Genomic DNA, 25,975 nt, shown 5'->3' on the forward strand with positions numbered 1-25,975 from the left:
CTAAGAGGCCATCTAACACACCTTTCTTCTTTTCTACAACTTACCTCCGGATACGCCCTGAACACCCCTTTCTGCTTGTATCCCAACTAGATCCCACTTATCAACCAGGACATCCCCTCAAAATCCAAATCAAGAGCCTGAATGCCTACAAATCGTCAATGATCTTCTAGTGATAATACTTCCTACTTAACTCATATTGAAGACGAGCTACTGTACCAATAATATCGTTAATCCATTAGCAACATTACTTATCCCATATATCCAATCACTCACGAGGACTAAGCGGCGAAAGCATGGAAATAACACGATGCTATCAAATTTGGGGTCTCTGACTGGGGGAACGGGGGTAAAGGGGGGGTGCTGGTGGGGATGAGGGCGGGGGATATTGTATGGATGTGTTTGCACGATCTAAAATCTTTTTAGTGGTTCTGGGACACAATCGCCTCAGTTTCGATCCATCTTCGGTCCATCATCGACCTCCGGATATATCCTCCCCGAATTTCCTTTCCTTTCCTTTCCTTCGCAACATATGCATGGGGTGTTGTGACCTACCTACCTAGCGACGATTTCTTCCCCTTCCTATTTGCCAAACAACGGCATGGGGACCGACTCCTATTACACCTGTGACATACCCAAAGATGCCGCCCATTGTAGAAACAGTTTTTGGGATTACCGAGTCCGCAATTCTCAACAACTACTCATCATAATTGCTGTCTCGCCTACCCGGCTAGACAATTGCGAAAGAGCTGACACTGCGTCATCAACACAGTGAGTTATAGTGCTGAGCCTCATGTGATCTCCGTAGCGACCTCCAATTTTACCTAGGTGCTTCCTGGCGTTTACGTGACAGCTAGTTCTATATAGCGCCGCCGTTAGAAGCCCCGGGAACCCCTTGGGGATTTTGTGCGGCTTGAGCTGCCAATTGCAAAGCAGCTTGGGCATTGGCCTCAGCTTGGTGGATGGCCGTTTGAATAACTCCCTGCTCATCAGCTGAGAGGTTTGACGTGAGACTCGTGTAGAGCTGTGGATTTTCTTGTTGCATTTCTACGTAGCAATGGGTTAGTAACTTGAAAAGTTAAGCGGCGATTTCATGATACTTACTCATAAGGACAGTTCGGAAGAGCTGGTAAGGCTCAATCTTGTCCAGGGGCGATTCGAGCAACACGCTGTCTTCACCAAGATCGTCTTCAGACTCGTCTCCCTGGTCCTTGTACTGATTCTCGATCTGGCTGAACTTGGCGGCTTCTTCATTGAGGAATTCGAGGTATGCCGTACTCTCGTCCCGAGTTTCGTTCTGCTCGCCCTCCGCTCCTTCTTCGCCATTCCAGTTAGTATCTTCATCGGCCCACTCATCGTCATCGTCATAATCATAGTTATTCGAATCGTAAGTGAAGTCCTCTTTCAGAGCTTCCTCGCGATTCTTCAAAGCGTTAGGTAATGTCTTGAAGAGTCCGGTAATCCCTTGCAAGAGTCTTGGCCAGCCAGTGCTAACGCTGGCAGGGATCTGGTCTGCGTTTAGACTTAGCAGAGAGACGATAGCCACGATGCAAAGCTTCTTGTCGTGGACGCGGCTGAAGTAGTCCATGTTCATGAACCATAGGCTGAAAAACTTATTTGTCCATCCCTTACTTTCCAGAACAGCTAGAGTCAACATCGGGTTGTAGTAGATAGCATTTATAACCATCTCCATGAGATGAATCTTATACGATTTGACCTTGACATCGTGGCCGCTAAGAACAATCATGGCCATGGTGATAAACCCGGTGACGGATTGGTCAATGTGGCCGCGAAGGCTCAACATCATAGCTTCCGCGAGCTTGCAAGCGCAGATGCGGTCGACTCCACCGACTTTCTGATCTTGGAACATATCCTCAACCATCCCGTACAAGGCTTGTACGTATTCGGGCTTCTGAACTAATTGGCTGGCACCATACTGCACGAAATTGTCTAGAGCCGGAAGCATGTCCTCTAGATACAGCTCAGCGCCGGATTTAAAGGTAGCGTGGATGAGTTCGAAAGCTTGCCACATAGTGGGCGAGATACTCTTGGCAGCAAATGTGCAGCTATCGATGATCTCGAAGACTTCATTATAGAGATCTATATTACGTGTCAGCCGAGTGAAGTTATGAGAAAATCTTGTGTAACTAACCGTATAATTTGTTCTCCAGAGTGACCTGAATAACGGGCATTAGGACTGCCTCGATGTGTAATAGCACGTCCGGGGTGCTCTCTAGAGTCAAAATAAGGGTACCAATAGTCTGCAGGACGCCCAAGGCTGTTATACTCTTGTCGTCTAGGTAGTCGCCAAAGTCATCATCGTTACTATTGCGAGCGTCGTTCTTTTCAAGCAACTCTCGAATAATTCGGAGATAAGTATCTCGAAGCTGCTCGCTTAGAGCTACAGCGAAGGGTGTAAGTTCTGCAGCGAACACTTCGACGAAATCTTCCATGACGTTAGCTAGGGCGTCGATATCACATTCATTAGCCAACTTGAGTAATTGCTGCATGATAGTTGGAATACTCTGTTGCATATTGGCGCGAATAGGGTCGTGTCGAATCAGGGGCTGTAAAGCCAGTGCAGCCGTGACTCTGACGGGCAGATCGGAATCAGCCATGCAGTCCAGGATGTGTCGATAAATTATGAGCAAGTTGTTCTCATGCTTGAAGTTAAGTTGCTCGAATTTCTCGATAGTATCGCACGCTCGTGCGCGAAGATAACCTAGGGGGCTCTTGAAATCGGGGAAGACATATCGAACAAGGAAATATTCGATCTGATCAGCAACCGGACTCTTCTTGCCCAGGAGAACAGGAGCTAATGTGCCAATCATCCTCAACGCACCCTCCTTCGCGATGTGGTTCTTCTTGTCATCGGGCGTCTGCTCATACTCGTTCACAACTCCGTTGACAAACTGTAAGATTTCGAACGTCTGCTTTCGGCGAGTCTTGGTCAAAGTAACGAGGAAGTTAGTCGCCGCAACATCGGGAGCTGAGACTTCTTCGTAAAAGTTCAATTTCCGATGAAGATACTCTTCAGGTTCATCCTCGAACTTCTCCACATCCTCGTCGCTCAGGCACATGACAGGGAAGACTAGGTGAGTAACAAGATTGGTAAGATGAGGCTGCATCAAGTTCCACATGGATTTCGGGCGACAGCATTCGTCTAGGAAAACGAGAGTGTAGGATAAGCACGGTTTGCTGAGCCAAGCCGTCTTAGATACCCACTTCTCTATCTCTTGCAGGTAGTGCTTCAATATCTCAGGCGCAATAGTGTTCTCAAATTCCTTAGAAAATCTGGACGACTCGTCGTTCTTAGGCGTAACAGATGCAGGGTTACCGTGTCTGAAATTTTATTCGTTAGCCATCTCGCAGGCAAGTCCTATGTCCACATATAAAAAAAAACCAACCTGATCCAGAGTCTGTTGAGGTTGAAGTAGGCCCACTTCTTGGCCTTCCACCAGTGATGGCGCTCACGCTCGTCGATATCTTCGAGCATAGCGGACGCAGGTATCGTTTTCGAAACGGTATGGAGGAAGATTGTGCACCACCCGATATTGACGTCGTGTTGCTTTAGGAAGCTAGAAAGTTCGAGCTGAAGTGAAGCGTTAGGATTAAGGTTGAGCGAACCGTCGTCATCGAGTAGCAGACGTACCCAGGTTGCATGTTTGTAAGCTTTGAGGGCGATGTGCAGCATCTCACCAGCCTCGTCACTTTCTTGGTTGACCAATTCATTGCAAACTTGTTGGAGCCTAGGAAAGCTAGCCTCGACAATCTTGTCAAACTCGGATCGACTACTGTCCTGGGGTCCTTTGAATCTGTAGGCGCGGCAGGTGACTAGCAAGCACTGTAAGCCAGCAAGGACAGAAGGAGCGTCATTTGCATGCAGCAATTGCAACGTGACGTCCATAAAGCTAGGCCATTTCCCGGGGAAATCAAAGTGTAAGATGCGCTGAATCAGCTGCAGGAGTTGTTGGCGGACAGGACCGCGAGAGGCAGCGAGGATGGGGAGGATGCGGTCGCGAAAGCGTTGTTTTTCATCTTCCGCTATGAGCGGTTCGTCGGGGTAATGGTCGCTTTTCGACCAGCCTCGATTTGTCCGGTTCTTGAGGTAGATGACAGCTGGAGGATCAACAGTGTCAGCGAGATAGCTCCGTAGTCCAGATACGGGGGTAATATCATACTTGAGAGTCGGACAGAGTCGTCGGGCTCAGCAGTCAAGACGTCGAGCAGGACATCGGTGAAACCGGCATGCCCCTCGGCCTATTGTTTCCAGAAAAGGTTTTGTCAATACTCGTGCCCAACAACAGACGCGTCAAACATGGGATGTGGGAGATAGGTGTAGGTAAGGCGCATCGCATCGCATTGCGTAGCCTAACACGCGGATACGGCATGGTATGGCAAAGCGTAGCATGACATGGCATGGCATAGCATAACATAACATAGCATTGTAGCAAAGCAAACAATGTAAACTTACCGCCTTGAGTTCGAGCTCTGCGGCTCTTCGCACATTGGCGTCAGGGGAGAGGGTGGCAACGATGCGAGCCCTAATGGCCTCGGCATTCATGATGGATTCTCAGCTTGGATGTTGATCTGCTGTTCTAGTTTTTTTTTATGTTAACGTGTTGATAGATGGAGCAGTAATGACGTTGTGATGTTCGGCTAGGATTCGGTATAGGGCTACCCGTGTCGACGGGGTCAAACCGACGAGTGCAAAGGAGGAAAAAATGCGAAGTGAGTCGTCGGTAGAAATACGGTTTGTGACGATGATGGTTCAGCTTCAGGCGCTGCACCCAATTGTGGTGTGTAAAAAATTAATGTGAAGTTTAGACTGTCAGTGGTTACTTCGTTATTTTTGCGCCGTCCGAAAATGGCGGGGCACACTTTGAAGTCGTGGAAGGTGGAAGGGTCTCTGTCTACTTCGGTACAAGCTTAGTGCCGTGCTTGGGTGCCTTCCTACTGATTCCCACTATTTCATGTGTAATCGTGTACCTAATCTTCGCGCTAAACCATAGCGGTACATCGAAACTTGTAGTCTCCTTGTAGTGGGCGTGTCACAGGCCTACTGGTAGCTGGGCACGGTTTTATTGCTAGGGCTGCTAGGGTCTACTGAGCACGCACCTTAAAACTTTGCGCTGGCAGAATTCGATAGTCTAAAGTCGATAAAGTTCAGGTTCAGCGCAAATTCAGGTACTTACCTTCCTTCATGCTGTTGCCTATAAAAATTGAGGGCTACTAGGTAGGAGGAAGGCAGCGGATTCTTTACGTTCACGTCGACGCTTGCTAAGGAATTTCAATTTGAAAATTTGTAACTATGCCTAGATAGGTACATACATTGCTCTTCCGCTTATAGGTAACATTCAATGTCAACCGAAAACGTGAGTTGGAATGTCGAGGTACACTCGATAGGGCAACCCGGCAAACACATAGACGGCGAATTTATTTATATTCGTAGATGCATACTACCTATGAAAACGACTCGACTGGACTCGATATGACATACATCATTCATCATTCATCAATATTATGCACCTAATTTGACTCTGATGTGAGCGTTTGTCTCGTCCTTATTCGGACGTATTCATATACGGAATGTACCTATAGTAATATGTACTTCCTTGGATGGAATTGATATGAATATATTAAATATAAGGCCCTTAAAGGAAATAGACCCACAAGATTTCGCATGCGCCACAAGGGTACACCTCTCGAAGGAATCGTGATATGCAGCAGGTGAGACAACAACCTTGAACCGAATCAATACTTAGGCCGCCTATTCTGTAATTGAGGATGCTAAAAGAATTCCAGACTACGTGTGCCAGCCTAAAGGATTTTATATCGTCAAAAATAAACACTAAGCATCTTAACGTAATGCATTTCGATTCGATACATACCTATGATAATATATATATTTATATAGCGAGTCTTCGCTGACGTTTAAATACATGTAGGGACCAATCGACTCGAAGCTAAATGGCGCTAAACATGGCAAGCCGAGGGCGGTCGAGGTTGTCACCGCCTTCATGGCTTCTGTGTACGACTTCCAAGTTCCTATAGTGCACTAGCCCAACTCCTACCTTATCCCGTCACCCCATTGCCCATCACCCACGCCTGCCGCCCCTTAATCAAATTCTATTGGTTGCTTAATCCCCTCCATTGAATTTGCATTGACTTTGCATTGAATTATTCCAGGGTTATGCTCGCGCCGTCTCTCACGTCTTCGATCTTGGCGAATTATTATCATTATTATCCCCCACCTCCGCACAGATGTTTTTTATTTTGCTTCACAGAATCAATATTGCCTTTTTTTTAATATGGACAGCTACAGCTACATACACCTATCCAATCCGGATTGATCACGACCTCGGTACTTGGATCGATATTCTTGACTTTGACTTTATTTCTACCTCTTACCAGCTACATCTTACTAATATCTCTCCCCTGAAGATCACCTCTACCACGACCTTACATACTACATAATATCACCTCTCCCCGAGAACAAGAGTGATTTGAATACGTAGTGACCATCGACATGCGCGTTGATATCATGAGCTACTTTTTGCCGGATTCAAAACCATGGTACTTATTACGGCCTCTCCAATGGGGTGGCTAGCCGCCCGGCTTCCCTTCCGAATATCCTAACAAACCACGTTTACCTACTACTTGTCGTAACAATGGCAATGTGTAGTAATCAAAGGGACCATATTCTTTCAAATTCTTCGACGAAATCGCCTGATAGAACCATATATCATTAATTATGAGATCGAAAAACAACGTGACCCCAAGCCAAGTTATCCGCTCGATTTTGCCTCGCGAATAATAGTGATACAACCCGTGAACTCGGTGGGAATATGTGAAATCTATAGAGGCGACTTGGGACTCGCCATGTAATGTCCAATGAAGCGAATGGAGAAACGCTCCTTTCAGTATCCTTCAGCTAAAGTCACCGCACGTCGACGGAAGATCGACAGGAAACGCGCCCCTGAACCTGACACCAGAACCATATATCAACCTCTAATTCTCAGCTTGCTATTTCAATACGGCCTAAACATAATAGTCGCCATACATATTTGAAATCCTCTAATTAGTACTAAAACGGACTATCGGTACCCGCGCTGCTCCGGCCGGAGCTGGCATGGTGTCTAGCGGGCCGAGTTCTACCTATCACATAGCACAGAGATGCGATGTCGCCAACAAGATGGTTCTACCCACGTGCCTGGTCGCTAGTTGGATCAGACCCGTTCCGACCGGCTTTCTGATAGGTGAAGCTGAATGCAGGCCCGAATTCGTACCTACGTCATGTCACCTTAAGTAAGGGATGGAGAGGGGAAATATGAGAACGTTTGCGATCGCATCAGCCCCAACAACTAGCCACGATAATAAACCTGAGTGTTGTGGCGACGCTCTTCGTAGATACGTCTCTCCGATGTTGACCCCCTTTACCCGAGACATAACTTTATCTCCACATCCACAACACGATGGCAAGTCTCGCCTTGGTCAGTACCATATATCATCTACAACATATAGCCCGTTTCAGGTTACGAAACATGAGATAGGATGAGCTCGAATTTTACATAATTGTGTACAAGACTGACCAAATAAGTTAGTTACGCCTGAGCAATCCTCCTCGGCCTCATAAATGGCAACCAATCCATCCACAGCCAGATTACTCGAGAGTTTCACCTACAGCTTCATAACGTCTACATGTTAGAAACAATTACATGGTCTAGGTCGAAACAACTCATCTCTCACATCATGACTAATGCCGTGTGATAGTTTCACTATCGTCGTATCATTGATCCCCCATATAACAAACTTAAACCGGGCTATAGAACGAAGCATGATAATTATTCTCCTACCATTCTAGTTGCATAAATCATAAGGCATGCCATCCTAGTTACTCAAGTAAGTGTCCAGGTGGTTCACACTTGTTTCGCCTGCCAAGACTGTCATATTCTTTCATATCCCCTGGTGTCTAACATCTAATACAACCCCATTTGTCATACATTTGACGATAGTCGAAATCGGAGATGGCTTGTTCCATGTCACTGGTATAAAGAATGATAGTTTAGAATTCTTCTTGAGGGACGTTTTTCTTCAGGTAGGTTTCTGGTATGATTCGCGATATACTCCTAGAAGGGCGACAACTATCCCTATGCTCGTTGACATCGGGTATGAAAATATGGATATTCCCAGAATACCACCTTTTGACGTATAAACCTGGGGGGACTAGCTACATAGGCATCAAACTCACATCCGGGTGCAAGATATGTCATACCATACTATCACAATATCGACTAGGCACGTTTCGGGCTATTCCTGCTACCAATGAGACTCGGTCCATATCACCAACTCCGTGATACGTCTTTCCTCGGGCTTGACCCTTATTCACAATGCCTAGCCCAAGTTTACTCCCCCCAAATACTGTTCACCTGGCCTAGTAGCCTAGTACGAAAAGCGATACAAGCCTAATGCATACAGAACGGGATTTTATAGACTGACTTATTCAAAGAGATACCTATTGAACACACAGCTTCTACCAACATGCAAACATTCTTTACCGCGAATCCAAGCACGCTAGCCAAGAGACATTCAATGAAAGGCTTTCTGGCCCCCGGGGATGTATTTGAATCAGCAAAATGGCCCAAAATTTTGTGAGTGTACGCAAACTGCTCTAAAGATACCTGGGTCCCCAGATGGGAAATAGCTTCGCAGCAGTTACCTTAGTAAAGTCATTCACGAGAACAGCTTCGTTCGGGTATTCGAGTCTCAAATCAAACTCGGACTTATATCTCGCTAAGGTTTATAGGGCAGATCAGTACGATCACACTAAGAGTACCGAAATAGTCTATTCTAGGCAAGATACAACAAGTAATAGAAGATGGATTCTCATACACTGCAATCTTACACGAGTCGAATCGTTACCGCACTTGGATGGGTTCGATATCTTTTCCTGGACTTCAAATGTGATCGGTCCTTAATTTACCAAGGAAAGGGGTAGGTATCCGCCAGCTAGGTCGCTGATATACTTCTTCCGATCTTATTTACCTAGTCAGGGGCTATGGGGAAAATCACAATGAGAGTCTACCAAAGGAGGCCATTGCCTTGAATAGTCTGGGTGACCTCCGGGGTTTAGGCTCAAACTCTGTTATCATGTAGGTAAATCCTCCGTTACAAGCCTCCCCTATCCAAATTCTCTCTACGAACACTCACGTCACTTATCACCGCCGACGTAGCCGTTTGACAAAAGCGAAGTCACAATTCGTAATCCGATCTTTATCATACCGTGGTTTTGTATAAACGGTCAATAAGTACTACTACCCCGAAGATGTATCTATATCGCAGATGTCTAATACAACCTTTTCCGTTAGGACAAGGGTACGAAACGACGTATACCTCCCGCATAAAGGAACGAAGATATCGTCCTACATCTATAACCGAGAAACGACTGCAATGGAGGTGAGTCTTTGACCTACACTATACGCCAAGATGGTCCCAAGAAGACACCGTCTTTTTCTTTCGAATCCAACTTGCAAATATTACCATGGTTTCCTAAGAAGCTCGTGGCTGATCTAATGGTCTCACTAGAAAATGTGCAAAGTGGTGACAAGCAAGGAGAACAACGTCATGTGAACGGATATATCCAACTCTGGTTCTGCAGAAGTCTGGATAGGAGAGAGAAACCCCCCTTATATAGCCCTACCACCTGAACGAGCACCTCTCGTGATCGTCTGGAGGTTATCACCACTGCCCCTTAACAGCTCCGATATATCCATTCCAGACATACCGAAACAACTCAACATCCTCCAGCCAACATCGACGTGACCGATATCTCATCTCCATCTAGCGTTATATTAGCTTCTCCACATACCCAATCACCCCCAATCCCCCAAGCTAACCACCAGCACAGCCCCTCCGCCACCCTCACCGGCCTCCCAACATCTCTAACCCAAACCCACGTGCTGTCTCAAGCCTGCCGGCCGTCTCAGCTGGCCGCCTCGCCTCGCTTCGCCACGATTTCGAAGTCCAAAACGGAAATCGGAAAAGTCAGCCGCGGAACCTAACCTAAACCAACCCAACCCAACCCGCCCTCCAAACTCAGCCGCCTCGGCCCGCGTCCGACATCGGGAAAGCTAGAGGTCCCCCCCCAAAAAAGCTGAAAGGAAAAAGAACAGGACATCCATCGATCTCAAAAACCTTCCGCTAATGCCTCACTCGCTCACCGCTCTCCCGTCGGGGTCGGGTCGTATGTAAGAGCAGAGTATCCTCGCAGACGGGCAGTGCAACCGTTCAGACGACGAAACTATCGTCTTGGCAAAGCGAAGCGAAGCAAAGCAAAGCAAAGCAAAGCAGACGTGCGGTCTTTTTTGGTTTTCCTTGGAGAGGGTTTTTCTCTCTTTCTGTGAGACCCGAGACCCGAGACCCGAGACCCAAACCGTCGGTATGCGGCTATGCACGCCGTCAGCCGGATATGTCGTATGCGCATGTACGCAAGGTTGATGACGGGGACCCGACGCTTCGGCTACTACGTAAAACGTGCGAGTAGGTAGGTATGTAAGTAGGACCTAAGGACGCGTCGTCCGCCTTGCCGGCTACGGTTAAGTTAGGTTAGGCTAGGTTAGGTACCAGGTATCAGGTATTGAGGCTCTGCGCGGAGTCAGGCTCCTGCCTGCCTCCCTAGCGTCCCCCGTCCCCGTCCCCGTCCCCTACCTACATACCTGCTTGCCTACTTTCTTGCTTGCCTACATGCTTGCCAGCCTGCCTACCGGGTAGGAACTTTTGCGGAGAGCAACCCCCACGCGGCTATGCACCTAAACCCCCTATACCCAAACCGTATGTACCGAGCAGAGCCTCACGGCTTATGGAAGCGCGTGGTAGTAGGTGACCGATTAGGTATGTTCTGTGATGAGAATTACTTAATTCTTCGTTGCTGTTTGTATAAAATATCCCTCGTGCATCTTAGTCATCCCAATAGAAGGTCAGGGTGGGAATCCAACGTACGTAATCTGCCTGTTAACACAACATGAGGCATCCGAATCATCGAATCAAGGCTCTTACTTCGCTAAATCTGATGGTGCTCCAAGGTCGTCGGAGTTGAGATTCCGTCCATGCTAATAGATCTTGTTCTGCTACTAGATCAGATAGGTAAGTCTGTACTAGTCAGGGATCCGTAACATATTACCACTTACAAAAATAATCAATAAGCAATATTTACCTTCAATAAATTGAATGAGTCTGTATTGAGACGTGAAAGTACACTGGAAGCGACGTTGTTTGGTCGTACAACATATCCCCTCATCCCATCTCGCCCCCTTTTCCGAAGTCTACGACCCCAAGCCCTAACCACCACAACTTCAACCACTAGATAATCTCCCCTAGCCCTGCCGATAAACTCATCATGACCTACACAGAACCCTCTTTACCCTCGGCATATTCTTCCGCGGAAGTGAGGAACCCAGCTCTCTAGTCTGCCCTGAAACACCCCCTTTTCCACAAGTACCAACCCTCGTAGCTTACGAGTAGCTCGTATCACTGACTTGCATGAGTTGCCTACGTAGTCTATATGTCTTCGCGACATAAAACTCCAGATATGACTGTTAAACAAGCAAATGTACTATGTATATCTCCCATGTCACAGTCCTATCATATTACATCACATAGAATAACGTTAACAACATACTTCCAGATATATGAATCAGATCACACACGACATTGTTAGGACGCATCGCTCGATGGACAGATACCCTAATAGACTAATACTGATAAATTAGCAAGCCATGGGTGATACGAAGAGGTATTATACAGGTACATAATACCTACATAGTACACTAGTAACATAGACCACACACCTTCAACACAGACAGGCACGAATAGTCACAAGCCAAAGCGCGCATTCATATGTCGTTGATACAACCCCTTTCATGGATGTATTCATTCCCAAGCTACCCTACTCTACCACCCCCGTAGGATCCCTATATGCCTAACTCAAACCTACCCGACGTCCCCTGACCCTGTCCCCATACAGCCAAGGCGAACCCCATACACATAGACCCCAGGCCCCGTCCCGTCCCCACAGAGCTAATGCCCAAGCCCAGGCAGCCCAACCGAGCCCAACCTAAAGTGGTAGGTCCGTCCAAATAAACTTCAGTCCCCGTGCGGCTCCATATATTCGTAGTACATGAAATGAAATAAGGTGAGATGAAAAAAAGATAGACATCCGGAAAATCCCTCGGCCATTGGGTGGAACCTTGCTAGGCATTACACGCCTGGTCATTTCACACCATCCCGTAGGTCATCGTGATTAGGTATTGCTCCCACACGCACTCTATCATCCACACACCCACATGCTATACACGCACCGACCTCTTTCAACATGCCCCAGCGTCCACTAAAGCAGATACACGCTCCATACTCTAGATCTTATGTCGATAGGTATCCATCCATCCATCCGATACCGGTAGGTAGTAAAAGCAAGGCAAATCCGGGAGTCCGAGGGCAACCACGGAAATAAAGATACAAGCACAGGAAGTAGCAGAATTCAGATCGCTCAGGAACACAAGGGTGAACTGTGACTGACTGATTTAACTGGAAAATTTTCGAATCCTGGTTCAATATTGATAGGGAGGTACAGTGGAGAATCCATTTGTTGACTTGGTTATCCTAAGGGTTGAAAATCCGTCAAGGGAACTGTTTGTTCATCCTCAAAGTATCCAGGAAGAAAAGTGTCGAATAGTCCAGTCCACCAAGATGGTCAGGTACTCCTGAAGGTTTTCTCTGGTTCACATATCTCAGGAGTGTTCCTATCTCCGGTTAGAGCTCCTTGAACATATTCCGTATTGATGTAGCTCCAGTTAACAGAATGGCAATGGACTAATCATCCAGTCCGTACTGTCTCGACCAGGCTTCATGAATCCTAGCACATGTTCTAGGTACCCATGGTACTCCTTGAGTGGAAGTAGAATAGGTTCCATCGTCAGCGGATTTGGGTGGTTGGATACTCACCATAGATTGCCAGATGATGGTATCAGTGCACTCTTCCCAATTGGATCATAGCTGATGATATCAAATCACGGGGAGATCAAATGAATGGGAGATGGGCAATCCTGTGATGGATCGTAGGAATGGAGCTCTTACCTGTGTCATGTCGACATCTTCCAGTAACTTTTTTTTCTTTTCTTTTTTTTTCAAGCCTTGGCTAGGCTGATAGTCCCATGGCTGGCACGCCAATTGTCCCTGATCGGACTGAGTCTCAGGAGCTGTCCAGGTGGGAAAGTTGTGTCCAGTTAAGTCAAATCCGTAAGGAGATTTGTTGACCAATCCATAGAATTCCAGAGTGATGTGTTCCAACCGGTATCCTTGGTAATGTGTCCTTTTGGCAGTGATCATGGAACCGATGCTGGATTTCCTTTCCGGGTAAACCTGTTTTGTTAGTAGCACATGCACAATGCGTGAAGTGAATCCAAAAAGGAAATACCAGGCTAAAATATTGAAAAGTCTTGGAAATATCCCTCGCAGGAGTGGTTGGCATATATATACAATCCGTCCAGTGCTCACCTTGCTGTCCGGATCTCGAGCCCTATCTATTAGTAAAATCATTCCAGCATCTCACCATGAATGCACATCCGCGAACTTGGCCATGGAGTTCGCAAAAAACCAGGGAAAATAAAAGTCATAGCCTCCATCGGCTGGATCCGGACAGCAAGTTGTGGCAGGAGTCTTGATCCGTAGATAGAAATACTAACCGAATAAAAAGAGAACTTCTTTTCCCCGCCGGCATTAAGCGTGGTATAAAAGGTTGTGGCAAAAGCCAACTCCGTACAAAGGCATAACAGAAACAATGGTCGTCGTTCAGTCAATTGAGGCCCACCCATATGCAAGTCGTAACGAAATCCCCGTCATAGTACGCCGTTGTCCATTCTGGCCCCAAGAAAGATGATGATTCATGTGCGGTGAGTAGTAATTCGTAGTAAAAAGCCGTCCTGTAGGTGGGAATGATGATGATGGTTGATCCAGGTTCTCAGAGGTATCGGGTAACAACATTATTTCAAAAGTTGCATACTTTGCAACTGTGCAAGACAACTGAAGGTCTGCAAAATTCAAATCCCGGTCTATCCTGTTTTTGTTTTTGCATGGCAAAAGCTCCGGAAAAAGACCACGATGCGGGTGTTGGACTCCAAATCCTGGGAATCTCGGCAATGAAACAATTAATCAATGAAGTATCACATGCAGGACGGGAGAAGGCCGCCGTACACGCTCCAGCGGTTTAATTATCGACCTGAGCGATGAGGCCGGTGGGCGTGCCTAGATTCGGTGTGACGATCGACGCTATCCCTGTCACGATGTCGCGAGGCTGAAACTGATCCACTAGTTGATGATTGAGTACTGGCTGCTGCTGAAGGGCGTGATGGGGCAGGGGTTGTCTCATACTGTGGATCTTGTGCTGAACCGTAGGACGTTGTGCCTGCTGGAGACGCTAAACAATCAGAAAAGGGAATTGGGGAAGTAATAATTAAAGACCTGTGGTGTACGCACCGCGTCCATAAAATGGATCTCCAGGCTGAACGGTTGGCGCGTAGGCAGGGTTCGAAGGTGACGGGTTCGAGGGATAGTAGCTGCCAGGCGCCGACGACGGCGGATAGCCCTGTGGTGCGGGTGCTCCTGAGGTCGGGTAGGTAGTCCTACTGGGAGGCATAGTAGTCATAGGTGTCCTCTGGTCCCTGGGATCTCTGGAGGCCGCGTACGGGTCATTATACATGGACTGAGGGTTGGTTGCCACTCTTGAGTCTGCTCCAACTAGCTGGAAAGGAGGTTCCTGGCCGGCCTGGCCAAATCCTGACGGAGGCATAGAGGGGTAAGTCACACTTGCACCTGGGGCTTGGAACTGCGACGACTGGGTAGTATACCCCTGCTGAGTGCTATACCCACCCTGAGGATACGGTTGAGCAGTATACGAGCCAGCGGCTCCTGTGTATCCTGCAGATCCAGTTCCTGGATATCTGGGTGTGGCATCACCGTACGGATCACGATTTGGGTCTGCTGATGCAAATCCGCCTTCGGTTGGCCCATAATACTGGCGGGATTGGTGCGTGTCCGAATTGCGGTATTGGACTATAGGGGAGTTAGAGAGTCTGACATATACGCTGTTCGAGTCTCTCGAGGCAATAGTACCTCCGGCAGCGTTATTGCGGCTGGCCGATTGCTGCCGCCTTTCTTGATCCCATCGCGCCGAGTCTGCTTTCAAGTCTTCAATCATGGCCTGCAATGGAGCGAAAGCTGGTTAGCCATCACATATGGGGACGTCGTCGGTCGGGCGGTGGGACTCACTGTTGTTAAGTTTCGGTAGGCGTTTATGTAGTAGCCCTGGATGATCTGGCCACTTTGAGGGTTCTGAAGCGCAGACAATGTCAATATTGAGTCTTGACAAAACTCTAGATCGCAAGAATCATACCTCATATGTGCCAGGTCGGACGAGAGCATCGTTTCCAAGGTAGCGACAGATGTCGGCGGTAATAACCTCGCGGTCGATACCGTCCCTTGGTACGAAATACTCATTCTGTCGGTTTTGAGTGGGCAGGGCACTGCTCGCTGATGGTGCAGGACGTCTAGACATTTTGGCCGAGGAATAAAGAGATTTACCGGTCGACGATGATTAAGTGGTAAAAGGGGAAGGAAAGAAGTCGACGGTGGACGAGGACAAAAAACGTGAAAGAGGGAAGAAAGGATAGAAGAGCGAAATAGTCGAGAGAAGATGAAGAGGAGTAAAGTGTGGGTGGTGGGGAGGAGAAAAGGGCGGCAGCAGACAGTTTTGCTAGTGGGTCCTTGGACAGAGTGGAAGAGTGGCACCGGCCAGTGGACGAGTGGACGGAGAGGGCCCGCGGCACAAAAATAAGTCCTATGTACACTATTATGCTGTGTGTGGCCACCTATAAGAGTACCCGCAAAAGTACCTATACAAGGGACCAATGTACACCTAGTATAGTACTGCAGGCGAAAGGAGGGAAAGGAGGGGCCTATTAGGGGAAAGTGGGAGAAGTGACAAGGCACAATTGGCGACACTGGCAACACCAACTCGAACCCCGACAGGGATGGTGGCGTGGCGTGGAGTCCAATCCCTAACCAATCCTTAATCGGTGGCGATAGGTGACCTACAAGGCTTGCAGGGTCACAAACAGCTGAACCCTGAAGACAAGATGTAGGTAGTACCGAACAAGACCGGGATGCGACTTGTTGGGAACAACAACAACGAAAGCGGCAGACAAGAAGAAAAGAGTTGGATTAAGAAGCGGATGTCTGTCAGCTGAGAGACTTTAAGAGATGTCTTCTCCCGGGTGCGGTGACTGGAAGGCAGCGAGACCAATGAGTTGGTCTTGTGCGCGGACACGGTGGAGCGGTGTCACTGTGTCAGGCGCGTGGGAGCGTTTGGTTGGCCGAGAGGGAACCAGAGCCTTGTTGAGAGGATGCTAATAGGATGATAATAGCAGGAATAATATTATTAACGGTAGACAGTATATTGTATTAAGTGGTTGAGTCTTATTTAGAAAGAATAGCAAATAACAAGGCAGATCGAATAGTTTCACAGAGAGGCAACAGCCTGGCCTGGTCTAGGTCGCGACCAAGGGATGAGAGCAGGTCGGGTAGCGTTGGTAGCGTTAAGTAGTACGTATAGCGTAGTATGTGCACTATGCCAGTAGGTGGTGATGTACTGTATGCAGTCGGGTGTATTGCGTAGTGCAGAGCTTACAGCCCGCCGCCGTTCGAGATGCAAGAGTGAGATTGACTCACCCGGGCTGACTAGGGCTGCTTGATGCGGGCGGCTTTTGTTGGAAGCGGAAGAGGTAGATGTGAACCCCCGGCGATACCCCAGGTGGTTGACGCGCAGAGCGGTACGGGTCCGAAAAGCTGGGAAATGATCTATCTCGTTGCAACGGAGGAGGGGCAGAAGAAAAGACTTTTTTTGGCTTTGGCTTTTGGAAATCAAACGCAGCAAGCGTCGCTATCGTTATCCAAATCCCTACGCTCGGGTAGGTATCAAACTCAGATTTCTCGAACTAGAATTGGCGTATGTGCCAGGGTGGCCTGGACAAATGTGGCTGATGATAGACCGATAGAGTCGGATAGGCTGAGCAACCTGGCCCTAGGATTTCCGAATGTGGGAAGGATGGATGGCTGGTGCCCGTATGTCTCGCATTAAATGGCAGCAGCAAACACGCGCACCGCTTCTTCGATGCAACTCTTCGTGACGATCGCTCAATAATCTGTATTCGTACATATAATCGATAACCCTTCCCCCTCGTAGGGTTTAAAATTTGATGTTGACCGACACAAAGATTCCTGGGACGGAGAAACAAAACAAAAAGCAAAAAGCAAAATCCAAAATCGTTGCTTTCGAGGATCTAACCAAGAAAGAAACTGGCGTTGCAGTTCTGACTACTTAAAGCTGTCGGTGGAGCAATTTTTTTCGTTCGTTCGGTAGCCCGTTATGGTTTGGGCTGATTTGGCTCTTATGAAAACATGGAAATCGAGGAGACTTCCTCTCAGGCTCTCACACCGGTTCGTTTTGCCTCTGCGAATTCGTCCAGAAGAAGACCAAGAACTTTCTTAGAAATCTCCCGCAGCCAGGGAACGCGGTCTCTAGACTTCCTATTATACACGCACACGCCCATCCTCTAGATTATGGGGGGATTCTAATCCCACTCGATCGAGCAATATCCTAAATTGCCTTGTTCCATCCCTTCGTGGTTCGGATTGACACCCTACCCGATCGAACACCTCTCCCAAATGAAAAGAGGGTATCGTATTATGTATCTACGGAAATGCTTTTTCTATTCTGGATGAGAAGCGTTCAAGGTTGTGACGGACTGTAATCACGAGCGGCTCCGGTCTCAGTGGCTAGATAAGTCGAGATGGGTCCCGCCACTCGAAAATGTACTCATCCCGCTTGAAGCGATTAGGCATTTGTCCATCATGGGCCAAAGACGTGGCACACAGTAGGAAAAATGGGCGACAAAAAGCAGGCTCCTAGAAAAAAACTGGAAATGTGTTCTCGCCGTTGGGTATCAATACATGCCCTATGCACTTGAGCCCAAAGTAGTAGTAGTCTTATGGATGCCTGAAGGTTAGGTCAGCCAATCATCGACGACCTCCCTCCCCTTCCTGTGACATGATGACAATGGCAAATACTTGGGTATTTAGTAAGATGAAAAAGACAAGTAGATGTTTACTGTCAGGTTGCCTTGCGACATCATTCGCTTCACGTCGAATCTCCCTTCTATATGCCCTTCGTACCTGTCAAACTGCAATGCGGGGGGCGGCATGTAATTCAAATCCTCTTTTCTCGTACCAAACCATTCCTACCACCCAGCGCGTCGCTGTCACACACACCTCGTCCGTAGAGCCTCCTAAGAATTTTTTCCCTACGTAGTAGTCCCCCTTTTGCCGCATGTGATCCTCAAGGAACTCGCCGGTAGTAGGTATGCCGCCACAGTGCTCGTGATACCGATGGGCTGTTTCGCCGAATCTGGATCACGGATGTACACGTTTCCCGGCTCATGCATCTAAAGCGCGAGCGACTTTAGAATTTCGAAGTCGTCAGTGCGAATCCGCGAGCAACCCATTAATTCTGTTCGGACCACCGTCGCGCTATAGCTGTTTGTGCCTTGCACAGTGGGTCGTGCAGACCGACATTTCTGCTAGATCAGAGAGGGTTTTCGGTTCCGTGCCGAGCGAGTGAACGTCGAAGCAATCCCTCACTGCACTCAACATAAATCATCGGCACAAGTCATCAATACTCAGGGGGTAAATCCCGTAGGTGCCTTAGTATCATATCACCCAACTTAAGACATAGGGAATGTGCATGTGTGGGGGTGGACCTGCTTTTTTCGAGGCGTACTTTCATACTAGGAGACGAGTTCGTGTCTGTTGGATGCCGTAGATGAAGAAGCAGAGCATTTCATCTGGACAAATGGAAAAGATGGAGTCCACCGAGGCGCATGTAGCGTTCGCTTCGAGTCTGAGTTGCATGCCAGGTATCAATTCATCCAAACTTCAATTTGCTCTGCCCATGCTCGAGCTTACTATTAGAGGCACTAGCTCTCGTAGGTTTCTTAGACGAAGACGACGATGCAGTAGCGGTCTTCTGACCGCGTGATACCGTGGAGTGACTGTTGGCAAATGTCCGCTTGCCACGTTCTTCATCTTGAAGGTCTTTGGCGAAGTGCCAATCGAGATGGTTTTGGAGGGCCTCGGCGTCGTCAAGCCTTGCATCGCAGCGCGTACATACCTTGATGTAGTTGTCCATGATTGGTTTCGGACCATTTCCTGTTCGATTCGGCGACGCTTCCTTAGTCCGAATCCGGGGGTTTACCGTATCTACTACGTCGTCGTCGAGACTCTCCTCGACGTCCCCACCCGAGGAACTCCCCTTCCTAGGAAAGAATCGCTGGATGCCGGGATTATCCACCCGTCGTTTTTTCTCCGGTCGTTCATGCGTAGAGGACCCTACCGAAGCCTCCCGACTGGTCCCCCTTGATTCGCGAGCTTCATCCCCCTTCAACAAGAAAGCGCCTATACCTAAATTGCCAGTTACCCCGTCCTCAAACCCTCCCACGCTTAAGCTTAGGTTTGCACATGGCCAGACCCTGGCTTCTTGGATAATTTGGCTGAACAGGTTCTTGGCAAGTTCGAATATGGTTGCCTCGTCGAGCGTTCTCCCTTGCGGGATGCTACTCTGTCGCGAGCGGGTCTGACCCCCCTGGCCTCGGTGATGTAAGTTGATAGTCTTCGGTCGCCTCCTGTTTTCGAGAACACCCTCTTCCACCAATCGCGAAAATATGTCTGCGGCAAAGATCCGTAACCACTTGATACCTTGCTCCTGATTATTTATGCTGGGCCTAAATGATTTAGCAGATAACATGGATTTGATCTGCGTACGCGAATTGACCTCACTAGGATCGATTCCGCGGATCGTGTTGTAAAGCCAGACTCCGGTATCGTCGCCCAATTTTAGCTTCATCTGCTCCACTGGAACTGGTAGTAAATCCTTAATTGTCTCCGTATTAAAGCTTGACACGACCTGATCGCCAAGCTTGCCTCCCAGGTTACGAATCTTAGTAAACTTCATGCCAGATAGGAAATGTTGCACAGCCCGGTTTCGTATGACTGTCTGCTGGTTGGGTTTCTTGTAGCCTGAGCCCAACTTACTGAGCATTTTATTGCCCGCTATGCCCGCCGAGCATGTGTATCCCAGCGCCCGGCGGATATGAGCTCGTATATCTCGAACAATCTCTGATCCAATAAGAATGACCACATCGTCCCAATCCGGGTCATCTGCCTCTAATTCTGCATCCTCGAGGTCGATGAGCGCGTCCGCTTGCCAGTCAAGAGCAGTGATCGGGGGGAGAGGCAGCTTCTCCGTAGGGTCATCGTAAGGAGGAGGATTCGTAAGCTCCGGGAACCTCTGCAGAAGGATGGAGTGAATATGCGCGGATAGGTCGAGAAAGACTTCGTCTATGCTGGCTTTCTCGACCTTCTGCAGGTTGGGTGGTAAGCTCTCCTTAATTAATGCGAGAATTTTTCGCGACTGAAGTCTGTAAGGATCCAGTGAAACTTTGTGTGTTCCGATGTGAGACGCTGCGTCATCATGATACGCCCACTTCTCGTCGCCCTCCTTCCAAGTGGCGACGTGCTGTGCGATGAGCTTTGGGCAGAGCTTCTTCGCGTCAGTCACGGTGCAGTGTCGGCCTATGCCGAAGCTACGTGCGGGATAGTTGACAGCAATCAGCCCTTGCCTATGATTTTGTGAGTCTATAGTGACAAGGTACACGATAGAAGAAGCAGTAAATACCACTGTTGAACAGCTAAAGGTTGGTCTTCAGCAATGCCTAGTCGCACCATTTCCGCTTGGGCGTAGAACGCATCTAAATCGACATGGGCGATGACGCGCAGAGGAGATGATGTTGAATATGATGCCAACAGGCTTAGTTGCCTATATGTAAATTGAGACTTCCGTCGGCCGGTGCCATGAATCGGCGAAGACGGCTGAAAACGCGGTGAAGACATCCTCATCCGGGACGGTTGCAGACGGATCTAGGCACTGCAGCTCTCAGATCCGGGAACGGCGGAGGACAACAAACCGGCGAGTAGGTAACGGAAGTCTTCCCAAACTCATGATCGGAGAAATGAGGATATCCGACATCCAACCAACCCGAAATTGGACCGGCCCGTCAGTTGACAAGAGGATTTTCGGACCCGATAGGATGGTAGATGATGTTGGGGACCGGATTTGGTAATAGGAAAGGGGAAGCCGAAGGAGACGCGCATTTAGGTCGGCAAGCCATAACGCGCCATTCAGATGGCGTATTCGCATAATAAAGTGGAGAATTAGATTTAACTACGTCAATTCGTAGCACGCATGACTCTTTCTTTCTTATCCTTTTTCCCCCTTGCGTTCGTCCTTTCCACGTTCCTAAATCCTCATATACCAATGTCTCGTGGTTACAGGGAAGTAGCGAATTGAATCTCTGCAATTCAAATGATGTCCGATATTCAGCGTTTCCGAACGAATTGGGCGTTTTTATTGGTTTAATCATTAAGTAAGATCCCGTGCATCCTAAATATGGGTTATCGCCACCTCTCCAACAAAACCCCAAACTCATGCTACGGGTTACCAAACATGATATATATATATATACCTAGGTATTCATACTCAACTCATCGTATTTATTGATTAGGAAAATATTATAAAATAATCCCAGCTCGAGCATCTCTTTCCAAAAAAAAAAAAAAAAAGTCAGATTCAACTTCATGTGGTACTGGGAGTGTCGTGTCATTGTGTAGTAAGTAGGTTTCGTTGCGCAAATTCGTCGAACGAGATGAATTGAGTAAATGCCATGTCCTCTTCCAGCAACTCGCCCAGCGCACATTGAGTTGTACATCTATTGAATAGCTCAACTTTGCACTTCAAGCAGGAACTCGCATTACAACTTATGTCCCCCACCGGCTCTTCTATCCCATCTCCTGATGATATTGTGCGTATTCCAAACTTTGTGTTCCACTTCACCCCATCACATTGTTGGACAAAAAAAGGGGCTCACGTCGTACCATGATCTTGGTGGTGTACGTTCAAGACGGAGGGGATGCGATTTTCCCCGTGATTCCTTTCCACGACGGTCTGGCGCTGATGGAAACGTTCTAGATCTATGACTAAGCCTCCGAATCCACTCTGGACTGCAAGCCTCCTGCGCCGTGGTTCGCGACCTGTTCAAGCCATGGCGGTATAAGTTAAGAGGCTGCGAACTACTGTCACAGAAAAACAAGGTTGCAGCATCGCAGGATGCTTCGGTTTTCTCCGACTCCTCGGGCATAATAGACCGAGCTGAGAAGCTGAGTCGCCAAGTTACGCCTACCGGCACTTAAAAGAGCAATTCTAGATACTCCATGTCGTCAAATCTATCCATCTTGGGGGACCGTACGTAATAGAGCGGACGATATCGATCTTCTTTTGCATGGTGGCTGATGAGAAAGGAACGTATGCTGGTTAAGGAGGGTGGCCGTGAAACTCTGAATGGCCCGGGCATGGACGATATGAGGTACTCCAGGTCATACAGCATATAGCTCTAGAAGAATTCTCCGGTTGCGAGAAGTAATCGAGCAAGATTCGCAAATTAGACCATCATATTAGCTAAGGGGGGAAATCCCTTCGATGATCACCGAAGTAGGATCTCCGCCATTCTCTCGTTGATGGACCCTGTCTATTGCAACCGTCTCCGTCCAGGGTCATAGTAGGTCGATGTTCTCGTCCCTTTATGGGTACCCTTCTAATGTGGATTGGTATCCGTTTGATACTTTGTAGCGAGGGCCCCAGCTCAAATTACTTCTACAAAGGATCTGCGGGAAAGTACAGCACTGGACTGCATGGAGGCCAGATAGGAGGTCTCCTGAATCTCGCCTCTTCGGGTCTCTGCCGGTCGAATACCGGTGGTATAATTTATCAGATTTAATCCACCCGTCGTCACCCATGCAATTACACACCTGTAAGATTTATCATGTGACATTTGTCTCCCTACTATCCGTACAATTAGCGCAGAGACCGTTACCCGGCATCAGGGCTCTGGGTGAGGTACCGTGGGTCGTATCCTGTAAGGCTCGATGACGAGCAGGCGTCATACCATTCTCGCAGCTGCTGGGACTTTCCAGATTGGACCCTCTCCCGCAGAACAAATTTACATGGGGCTACCGTCTTACTACATAGGGTTCATTCGTGTGACATAAACAAGATTCCGCCATTTACATGGCTAGATGACCGATTTGGGGGCCGAATGGGATATCGGACCTAGAGGTTCAAGAACGCTACGACACCGAGCAGTCCAACCGCTCAGTCTCGGCAGGCGGATCGGGTCACCATTACGAGCATCTTCAGAGATTACTCTCCCGCCTCACTAAGAGCTGCGTTACTTCATGGTAGTCCAAGGGCAAGCAACGGGAGAATGCACCCGTTGCAAGGCTCCGGTGTCAGATGTTGTTTGTGCCCATTTCAGCACATTTCGGCCACAAACAGCTCTGATTCGGTAGCACTGGGGATCCTATCGTGGGTTTCTGGTAATCGTTGACCAAGGAACGTAGGATATCTGAGGTCACTACTAGAGCGGCCATGGGCGGTACAGGTGGCGCAGGGTTTGCTTCAGCAATTATATTTCGCCCGTCCGGGAGAAGTATTCATCGACGGTCTGTTAAGAGCATCTGGTCAGTGATATTGATAAGGTGACCGCAATCGGAAAAGTGCAATCCAAATTAGGACCATAACCTTGTTTGTTGTTCACGGGATCTCTCACACATGCGGCTCAACTTGCGTCCTCACTCTTTCATACATCGATGGAACGCTAACGTAGTTCCGAGAGCGGTGAGTTCTCGACGCATCTCTCTAGATCTCACATTCCTCTAGGAGGGCGAGCGAGATGATCGTCATGCAGGCTGATCCTCAAAACAGCTTAGGGTGAAGGCTCCCGGTCTGTTACACTTGCCTCTTTAATCAGACGTGAGCTCAGGAGCTTAGGTCATTCCCATGCTGTGCTCTATAGACCCAAGCTGTCGGTATCCATTCATCGATCGTGTTTCTTGCATGAAGTCGACTCTGACGAACAATATCCTGTGAAATGTGCCGCTCGGTTTCGCCTGTGCTTTGAGCCCTTCTTTATCGAATTCCTTCGTCATGATACCTACTCAATCTAAGATTTATCCGTAGTCCTATTGGTGAAAAACCAGCTTCGAAATCGGAGGCTTGCTCGGGAATACTCCTGGGCGTCGTAGACCGGCCTACCCCTTTCTTCTACCTAACCCCATGATGACCATAGCGGTGATATCTTTCTGCTCTAGGAATGACCGATCGTAGCACAGCCATCCATCGTATCTCTTATTTCTCTGTTCTGCTGAGTATACCAGGTGATACAACGATCCTATCATCGCCTCAGTCGTCACCGAGAAGACGTACGTTTCCAGGGGGTGTCGAAAAGAGAGAAGATTCCGTGCAGGTTGAGGAGGCTCTGCAGATCTACTAAGACACAGAATTGCTCGTCTTTGAGGTTTTTCTGCCGAATATTCGGTGTGATCTGACTATGCGGCTCCTCTACTACAGAACTTGTAGTATCATGGCCATGATTTTCCTCCCTATAAGGATCCTGTCGATTCCTCGCGAGATGAGACTGAGCTGGAGAGTAAACCAGAGTCCCTAGAGCATTCACTCCTCCATTAGTTCTCAGCAACAATACGAACATTATCAGCACTCTCAGACTGTTTTCTTCGAGCTCCAACACTTACTCGAACCACGACAATACCCTGTATTGCTCCATTACAATGTAAGGTGTTCCATGGGAAACGTTAACTTGGTTTGTCTAATAGATTTTAGGTGCGACGAAAACTCTCCGTATTCTAGCGACGACGCCGCTGTTCCCCCTGAAAATGATATCAATGAGACGGACGAAATCAAATGCTGTGATTGTGAAAAGATCGACAAGTTCGAGTACACCGATAATCCGGATGAAGCTTGGTGCAAGGGGTGTGGCCATAAAGTATGTGATGACTGCAAGAAATAAGATTAGTCAACGTAGCGTTCGACGCCTCGAAGATTCGAGAGATACATACATAATGGCGTCGTGTAAGATGAATGGACCTAGAGAGCATGGATTAGTTGTTGGGTCGGCTGGGATTCAAGATTGATATCGTTCGTTCATGTGGTTATCATAAGATTTCTCTACTCCTTCTTGTTCTATCATTGCTTTTGCATTCGGGTTGTGGGAATATGGGCTTCTTCAAACTTGATTTATCTCACCTTTTCGATATAGACATCACACTCTTTCTATTATAAACCTCGAGGTTTCAAGTTTTAAATTCAAGAGAATTTCAACCGGTTGTTTAAACAGATGTTCCAATGATCAAAGTGAAAGAAGAGAGAAAGGAGTAAAGGTTTACCTTGCTCGTTGGCTAACTAGCTGTGCCTTATTATTTAGCTCATCGATATTGCTTGGTACGAGGATGCCCTAGGGAGGTATAGTATTACAGTTATTCATATATCTCACCACACCCACATAAGGTTTGAAGGTAAGGTGGATTCATGTACAGAATATGACCGACTGACTTAAACCTTGTCCCACCATCGAATTTGGATTAGGTACGATAGGGGGCTCTTTCCCTTAAGATATCAGGTTGTTTCTAGAATTCAACCTTTGATTGGTTGGAATATGGTTCAGTGTTATAATTAAACACATGATATCTGACAGAATGCATATTTAATACGCATAAGGCATAATCTGTTTCTAAATGTGGTGGTGAGTCGTGTAAGCTGGGAAAGTGGAAAAAGACAATTGAAGTCTGACAGCATCGATCGCATCTGGTTCGCCGCCACACACCTAGGTGAGACATATGGTATTGTCAGATATCAGATATCAGTTAAATGGGCAAACAATCATCACATACCTATACATACCTATTG

At 47.9% G+C, this 25,975-nt stretch overlaps 4 protein-coding genes across 4 annotated transcripts; all 4 read right to left on the reverse strand.

The window, feature by feature from the left end:
- Positions 1-856: 856 nt before the first annotated feature.
- Positions 857-4,561, reverse strand: F4807DRAFT_450293 (ARM repeat-containing protein; the record flags this gene model as incomplete). The annotated part of the gene is made up of 7 exons (XM_048000112.1): positions 857-1,044; positions 1,102-2,097; positions 2,150-3,339; positions 3,405-3,589; positions 3,650-4,116; positions 4,179-4,257; positions 4,472-4,561. 7 exons carry the CDS (start codon positions 4,559-4,561, stop codon positions 857-859), a joined length of 3,195 nt encoding a protein of 1,064 aa, XP_047857191.1.
- Positions 4,562-13,170: 8,609 nt separating this feature from the next.
- F4807DRAFT_413990 (uncharacterized protein) lies at positions 13,171-13,647 on the reverse strand. The gene has a single exon (XM_047996929.1). The coding sequence runs from the start codon at positions 13,520-13,522 to the stop codon at positions 13,283-13,285; it is 240 nt and encodes a 79-aa protein (XP_047857192.1). The 5' UTR covers positions 13,523-13,647; the 3' UTR covers positions 13,171-13,282.
- Positions 13,648-14,147: 500 nt separating this feature from the next.
- Positions 14,148-16,201, reverse strand: F4807DRAFT_344725 (uncharacterized protein). The gene is made up of 4 exons (XM_047995405.1): positions 15,443-16,201; positions 15,319-15,381; positions 14,527-15,250; positions 14,148-14,467 (listed from the first exon to the last, which is right to left on the reverse strand). The coding sequence occupies exons 1-4, from the start codon at positions 15,602-15,604 to the stop codon at positions 14,262-14,264; spliced, it is 1,155 nt and encodes a 384-aa protein (XP_047857193.1). The 5' UTR covers positions 15,605-16,201; the 3' UTR covers positions 14,148-14,261.
- A 2,520-nt stretch (positions 16,202-18,721) lies between these two features.
- F4807DRAFT_344688 (sister chromatid cohesion protein Eso1) lies at positions 18,722-21,136 on the reverse strand. Its single transcript, XM_047995404.1, has 2 exons — positions 20,837-21,136; positions 18,722-20,780 (listed from the first exon to the last, which is right to left on the reverse strand). Exons 1-2 carry the CDS (start codon positions 21,055-21,057, stop codon positions 19,028-19,030), a joined length of 1,974 nt encoding a protein of 657 aa, XP_047857194.1. The 5' UTR covers positions 21,058-21,136; the 3' UTR covers positions 18,722-19,027.
- Between the last annotated feature and the right edge of the window lie 4,839 nt (positions 21,137-25,975).

Source organism: Annulohypoxylon truncatum, assembly GCF_022578515.1.
Source record: "Annulohypoxylon truncatum strain CBS 140777 unplaced genomic scaffold F4807scaffold_6, whole genome shotgun sequence".
Taxonomy (NCBI): domain Eukaryota; kingdom Fungi; phylum Ascomycota; class Sordariomycetes; order Xylariales; family Hypoxylaceae; genus Annulohypoxylon; species Annulohypoxylon truncatum.